Below are 7,110 nucleotides of genomic sequence, written 5' to 3'. Positions count from 1 at the left end.
AAGAAACCCGATAACCTGAAGCTAAAGTTTTCTTTTAAACATTCCCACTGGTCAAAACACACATTTAAATCCAGGTTTAAATGGGTTCTGTGCTGGTCAAATGACTTTTTGTTTTCATAAGCTTTGGCTTCAATTAGCATTGTGAGAATGCAGCACCCAGATGAACACAATCATTTTTTTTAAAATTCTTTTTACATTTTTGGCAGAATTGCAAATTCTAGCGTCATTGTTTTGCCTTTAGCACAGCCGTTAGCCAAGAATGTGTTTGGTTAATCATATCTTTACAACTTGGAATCAAACGAAATGTCACAAATTTGACAACTGTCACTTTCACACAAGGGTGATGAATATTACGGACATAGCAGCAATGAAACAAATGACTAAAAACTGTCTGGCACCACAAATAATAAAACGGAAGGTAGCAAATAAAGAAATTCACACTGTGGAAAATAATAATACACACAATAAGGAATCTCAATATAAAACCATTTCCAGTGGGAATAAAGAGCAAAAAGTATAAAACAGACATCATCAACATAATCTTTTTTCTCAAATTTTGAAAAAAATAATTCGTTTTACTTTCAAATCATGATGTGTGTATCTGCTAAAATGTACATATTTTTAATATTGTTATATTTGTTTTATATTGTGTCTTTCTTTTAGTTAGTTTAATTCTAATTTAATTTTAACTGGAGGTAAGCCTGTGACTTCTTCTCTCCTGACATGTTTTTAATACTCTTTTTTCATTCATTTCCTAATTGTATGCTACAAAACTAACCTAAACTAAAGTCACAACCAGGGCTCCTCTAACATATCGAACTCCTACACAATTCACTTTATCTCACGCAGCTGAACCCGAGTGGCCTTTTGAACCTCTCCCAGATGTTGAATCTATTTCCACTCCTCTATGACATAATGTCGAAAAAATGCCCTTCTCATGTCTCATCGTGAGTCAAGTATGGTGTCATTACAATATGCAGTTCCCTGTTTTCAAATATACATAACTGTACACGTATACACAAATATTTTATTGCCCCAGCCTATTTATGTGGTCCACAGTTTGGCCAGTGGTGATTACTGAGGATTACACTGAGCTGTGTCAATCTGCTGATGTGCTCTGTTGCTTATACATGACATGACGTGTTCCAGTCTTTGACTTGCTGATTATAACTCGATGAGCCGCACGTGTGAACAGACTCCGAGCACTTGTTTGGTTGCATGTTTCCTGTTTTCTCGAGAGCCAAACCCCAAACAGGTTCTTAACAAGGACATAATAGTACAATTGCAGTTCCTTACTTGGGAGTGTGTGTGTGTGTGTGTGTGTGTGTGTTTTGTTAACACGAATATATTGTTAAGTCTGTGTGCACAACTTTTCACAGCAATCATAAAAACAGGCAAAGGTCAAAGGAACAGTAGTTTAGTGCAGCAGAAAGCATTGTGGGTGTATGCGGTGTAAGGGGAAAAAAAAAAAAAGCATCAGAACCAGTTCATATTTGATATTTCAAAATAACATAGTGACTCTAGCAGTGCACTAGTTGGCAGGATCAGTCAAAAAAAAAAGCTGAGAAATGTTTCTTACACTAACTGCAACTGGTGTGATATGGTGTTACAGGTCAGTCACAGTGTGGATCTCACAGTGTAGATATCACACACAACAACTGTGCAACGTCTCAGGGTTTTGAAACTTGAAGTGTGTATCTTGCGTGATCTGACTTTGATTTGATAATTCTAAAATACAATACTTTGGAAGCTGTCGTTGATTCAACAAAAATCCCTGAATATCCCTCCCTCCCCCCTCCAGGTGTGTTGGAGAACCTATGTATAGCCTTTAGTTAGGATCAAATCTCACAAAATGTTTAGTGTGTCCATTGTGGGCTACTGTAAAAGTATACTGACACAAAATGGCGGCCTCCAGAGAGCTGAACCAGCAAATGAAAATAACCTCGTCTAAATTTTACGCCAGGGACCTTTAAACAGTCATAGAATAAACCCTTCCAAATATCAAAAAGAGGACATGCATACTGAAAATAGAAAAATAGACAAATCCAGTGTATTATAAAAATAAAGAATCTTTAATAGATAATTCGATTTTCTGTCACAAACACATTGAGAATTCCATGTTTTTTTTGTTAAAAGGAGAGTGACATACTGTATAACTGAAGCAAATGCATGACAGTGAGTCAAATTGTCAAGTGAAATGAAAATAATGGACTTTGTTTTACACACAGTACACACAGTCAGTGAGCCTTCACACAAAAAAGGGCAAAATGTCAGACAGGATTTTGACAACAAACATTTTAAATTACTCATCAATCCACAGCGTTCAACTTTCAATCTTGTTTTGTGTTATTATGTTTTTTTTGAATTTTTGAATTCATATCAGCCCATAACAATGAAGATGTGATTGCAAGTGCTGGAAAAAAACTAGAAATGAATTACCTTTTTTTTGGTCTCTAACCCTGTTTCAGATTGAAAATGAATATTCATGTTCATAAAATAAAAATGCTTTTGTGAACTAGCTTTCTAAAAAACACAAATTGATATGGAACACAGTTTGCTTCCCAAATGTAACATGGTTGCCTTGAAGTTATAAATCTTGATTGTACACAGATGTATCCAAAGAAATTACTTTATTCTCTGTATTTGACAATTTAATGCCAATGCAAAAGTTTTTGTGATAAAGCTGCTGAATTGTTACAACTACTATAACATTACTTTGGTTTTCTGACACTTCAAATGTCTGTACTCATACACTGTAGATGTGGACAGAGTAGTAGTGTGTGTGTGTCACCTTTTAATGACCATGGCGCATAATTTAAATCAGTGTTTCCCAAACTTTCTACATGGGGACCCACTTTTTTTTTATCAGTCATGACAAGAGCAAAATCATGTAAACAAATTTAAGTTGCAGCCATATCTATGTTCATTTTGAATTGGTAAAGAAATCTTTTCATTTTTATGGATGTCAACATATGCACATAAATCTGAAAACAAAAAAAGTTTGGGAAGAGTTTTTTGAGAACCCCAAATAAATCTCCTATGACCCATCTGTAGGTTCCAACACCATGTTTGGGAACCAGTGATTTATAACACAATTATAGAATTCGTATGACACGAGCAAAAAGAGCAACTTACTTCTCACAGTGAGTTTTGTAAACATTCATGTAAACTGGATTTTTTTTTTATTTATTTCGTCGACAGCTGGATGTTAGGTGTCTGAGACCTGCCTGAGCTTTCCATTTACAATCTGGATGGAGTCATTCTTCATTTTTAAAGGCATTTCTACCTCTGATATTCTCTTTCTGCTCTTTTTAAACCTCTTGCAGCAAATATAAGCCGTTAGACCAACAACCAAGCAAAACAGCCCAAGGCATGTCACTGAAAGAAAAATAAGGGCAGGCTGACATGGACACAGCTCATACCTTTCAGGCCCTTCTGTCATCTGGCCAACATACCAAGGCCTCTCCTCTATCTCGATGTCAGCTTCTCTGGTCAGCAGGCTCTGGATGTAACTCTCATTGCTGACCGTTTCATTTACAAAAAAGTTGACCGTTACAGTCGAGTAAAGAGGTTCAGGCTGGCCGTGATCGCTGACCTTCACCAGGAGGCTGTAGAGGCCGCGGTTGCTGAGCTCCCTCTTTAATGTGATATTTCCAGTGTCTGGGTCAATAGCAAATGACCCCGGCTCACCACCTTTCCTCTTAATGATACTGTAGGCAATCACGGCGTTCATGCCCGTATCCTTATCCACAGCGTACACCTCCGTAATCGACGTTCCAGGTGACGTGTTTGGTAGCACCAGCATGTAAGACTGATTGGACTGGGGAAAGAGGACAATTGGCGGGTTGTCATTCACGTCCAACAACAACACAGTCACCATGGCGACGCAGGAGAGGGCAGGTTGCCCGCCGTCAATGGCCTCGATCCACAAATGGTACGTCCCTTGTTGCTCGCGGTCCAGCAGCATCATCGTCCTCAGTGTGCCGCGACCCGTGTCTATCATGAAGATGTCGCTGCCGTTGAGGATGGAAAGTGCGACCCAGCCGTTTTCTCCAGCGTCGGCGTCCGTCACCGAGAGGACCCCGATCTCGCCGTAACCGGGGAAGTTCTCCGGCACGAAGAAAGTGAAGTCCTTATTGATGAATCTGGGACTGTTGTCGTTGCGGTCTTGCACTGTCAACACCACGGTCGCAACGGACTCCCTCCTGGGTGTCCCCCGGTCCACCGCTCTCACGATGAAGCGGTATCGCTCTCTCTCCTCGCGGTCCAGCGATGTGGCCACGGTCAGGACTCCTGTCACGCGATCCACAGCGAAGATCCCCGGTGCGTCACCTCCCAGGAGGTAGGTGACTTCCCCGCTGCCTTCGCCGTCAAGGTCTGTGGCTTGGAGCTGAGCCAGAAAAGTATTTGGTGGATTATTTTCCTCAATGGATATTTCCACCAAAGATTGCTGAAACTCTGGTGCGTTGTCATTCTCGTCCAGTACCTGCACTTTGAGGTAGGTCTTGATAACAAGTCCTTGAGTATTCTTAGCAACCACAATGAGATCGTACTCCTGTGTCTTTTCAAAGTCCAAGGGCTCCGTCGTCTCCAGCAGATATTCGTTTTTGAATTGCTTATAGGGGCCAAGCCTGAAGGGACCAGTCCCTTCCAAATGACAGTCCACCTTTTGGTTCCTATCAATGTTCTTTACAGTGAAAAAAGCAATTGGAGAGAATGCTGGCTCCGACTCCTTGACTGTCACCACTCCATCCTTTTCTGGTGCGATATACCGCGGTATGACAGCAGGAGGTCCAGTGATATCTTTTATGATGTGGACGGTGACCGTAGCAACAGCAGGAATGCAACCAGGTCCATTAGCCAGAACGGTGAGCTTGTAAAACGTGGCCGTGACAGAGTCTATTTTTGCTGCTAGCTTAATCAAGCCTGTGATTTTATCCAAATGGAACAAGCTCCTCGTGTCCCTTGGCACTCTGTCACTGTAAGCGTAGCTGATCTGCGCATTAACACCAAAGTCGGGGTCAAAAGCGTGCAAACGTGCCAAATGTGCCCCTTTGCTTGTATTTCCATGTAGACTTATGTTAATGTGTGTCGCCGTGAATTGGGGGCAGTTATCGTTTACATCCGTGATGACAATTTTAAAGGTGGCTGAGCCGAGTAGAGGAGGGGTTCCCCCATCCTCTGCAATTATCTCCGTTATGTATTCAGCCTGTTTCTCTCTGTCCAAGGCTTCTGTCACAATGAGGAAGGGCGTAAGCTCGCCGCCCTCATTCTCCTCAACATCCAGAGTGAACACGCCAAAGTCATTTACCAGCCAGTACGTCTGCACTCCATGAGAGCCCAGGTCCGGGTCCATGGCAGAGTGCTCCACCGCGAAACGAGCGCCGACGTGTGCGTTTTCTGGGACGGCTATACAGATCTCATCCACAGGGAACTTTGGCCTGTTGTCATTCACATCCTCAATGATGATCTTGACTTTGATTAGCTGAAAGTGCTGTTGAGGCAACAAAAACACGTCCAGCGAGAGGACACATCCGTGGCGCACTGAGTTGTCAGGACAGAGGGTCTCCCTGTCGATCTCTGTAGCAGATGTGTAAAGCTCCCCAGTGGTATTATTCAGGTTTACATACTGCTCAATGACCTCCTTTTGCGGGAGACTGAACAGAAAGGGGGGCTGGACAGTGAAATCCAACTTTAAGTCGACTCCGATGGCCCCTATGAAGGTCCCGGTGGGTAATCCCTCCTTTATCTTATAGATGAGCTCTTTTGCGTGGCTGAAATTTGCAAAACAGGCGAGAGGGCTGATGTGAAGCAGGAGGACGCACAATCCCTGTCAAATGAGTAAAGATAAACTTTAATGAGAACTGCAGAAAACAGTAAGATTTGCAAAAAAAGACGTAGCTTTTTCACTTTTTCACATGCAAACATGATTTGAATTGTAATCATTACAAATACTATAACTCTGATTATCATGGTTATTATAGCCAACTGATTCATGACACTAGACTTATTCAGGAGTTTAACTTTCTGTGCACAAGTTTAAGAAGATGAGTGACGATAATGAGAGTTGCAGAAAGCAGTAAGATTTGCAAAAAAAAAAAAAAGAAGGCATTACTGATGCTTTGTTTCAGTGTGAAATTGACGATTTTCTTCAAGCAGCAAGAACCTTTTCCACACATACAACCACAATTTGAATTGTAATCATTACTCATGTGTAATTATTCTCTTCTGATCAGGATTATTTCAGCCCAACTGTTCCACATAACTATACACATTCAGGAGTTTAAACTTTAGTCCACACGTAATTTGAAGATCAGTAATAACAGTTTAAATGAGAGTTGAAGGAAACTCTAGATTTGCAAAAATAGAGGCATAAATGATGCTTTATTTCAGTGTGAAATAAAGTAGAATATGCTTTTTTGACACATACAGCCATAATTTGATCTCGAGTCATTACACATACTACAACTCTCGCCCATCTTTAGGAGGATGAGTAGAGATAACAGTTCAATAAGAGTTGTTGTCGTCATAATTACTTTCGCCAACTGTTTCACAAAACTCGACGCATTCCGCCGTTTAATGTTCGTGCGCAGGTTTAAGAAGACGAATAAAGAGTTGCAGAAAAGACTCACGTTTGAAAATAAGAGTCATTACGGATGCTTCATTTCTCAGTGTGAAATCGACTAGTAAGCGCACTATCACTCTAGTCGTGATGACTTCCCTAAGCACATGATCCTCATTTGATTAATTTTTAAAGGATAAACCGTATAATATACAGAGGACCTGGTTGTGTTTGTGCCTTAGTTGGAAGAAATAAACAAAACTGTGTATCATAAAATTGCAAGTATCATAAAACTTACCCATATTCCTCCTCTGTTGCTACGGCTGGGCTGTCTGCAGTCGATCATGTTCGTGTCAGTCCAGCACTCCCCAACTCACTCACAGCAGTAAGAGCGGCCGCCGAATTAACGCAGGCATTTTGAGTGCTGTGTAGCACAGACCTCTGCTGAGTGCAATGCCTTATTACTGTCTGACTTGAACAAGTCATTCATCCCAGTGTAGGCTCAGGACACTCCCCCCCGTATGCAAATCGGGCACCTCTATGTTAAC

General features: G+C 41.3%; 1 protein-coding gene across 1 annotated transcript; it reads right to left on the bottom strand.

The window, feature by feature from the left end:
- Positions 1-3,208: 3,208 nt before the first annotated feature.
- On the bottom strand, positions 3,209-6,908 carry pcdh20 (protocadherin 20; the record flags this gene model as incomplete). Its single annotated transcript, XM_083890866.1, has 2 exons — positions 3,209-5,830; positions 6,861-6,908. 2 exons carry the CDS (start codon positions 6,906-6,908, stop codon positions 3,209-3,211), a joined length of 2,670 nt encoding a protein of 889 aa, XP_083746992.1.
- Positions 6,909-7,110: the final 202 nt, after the last annotated feature.

The sequence above is a fragment of the Microchirus variegatus genome, assembly GCF_963457635.1.
Source record: "Microchirus variegatus genome assembly, chromosome: 6".
In the NCBI taxonomy this organism is placed as follows: Eukaryota; Metazoa; Chordata; class Actinopteri; order Pleuronectiformes; family Soleidae; genus Microchirus; species Microchirus variegatus.
Note: the sequence above shows the minus strand (reverse complement) of the source record. Positions and strands in the feature narration are given on the sequence as shown.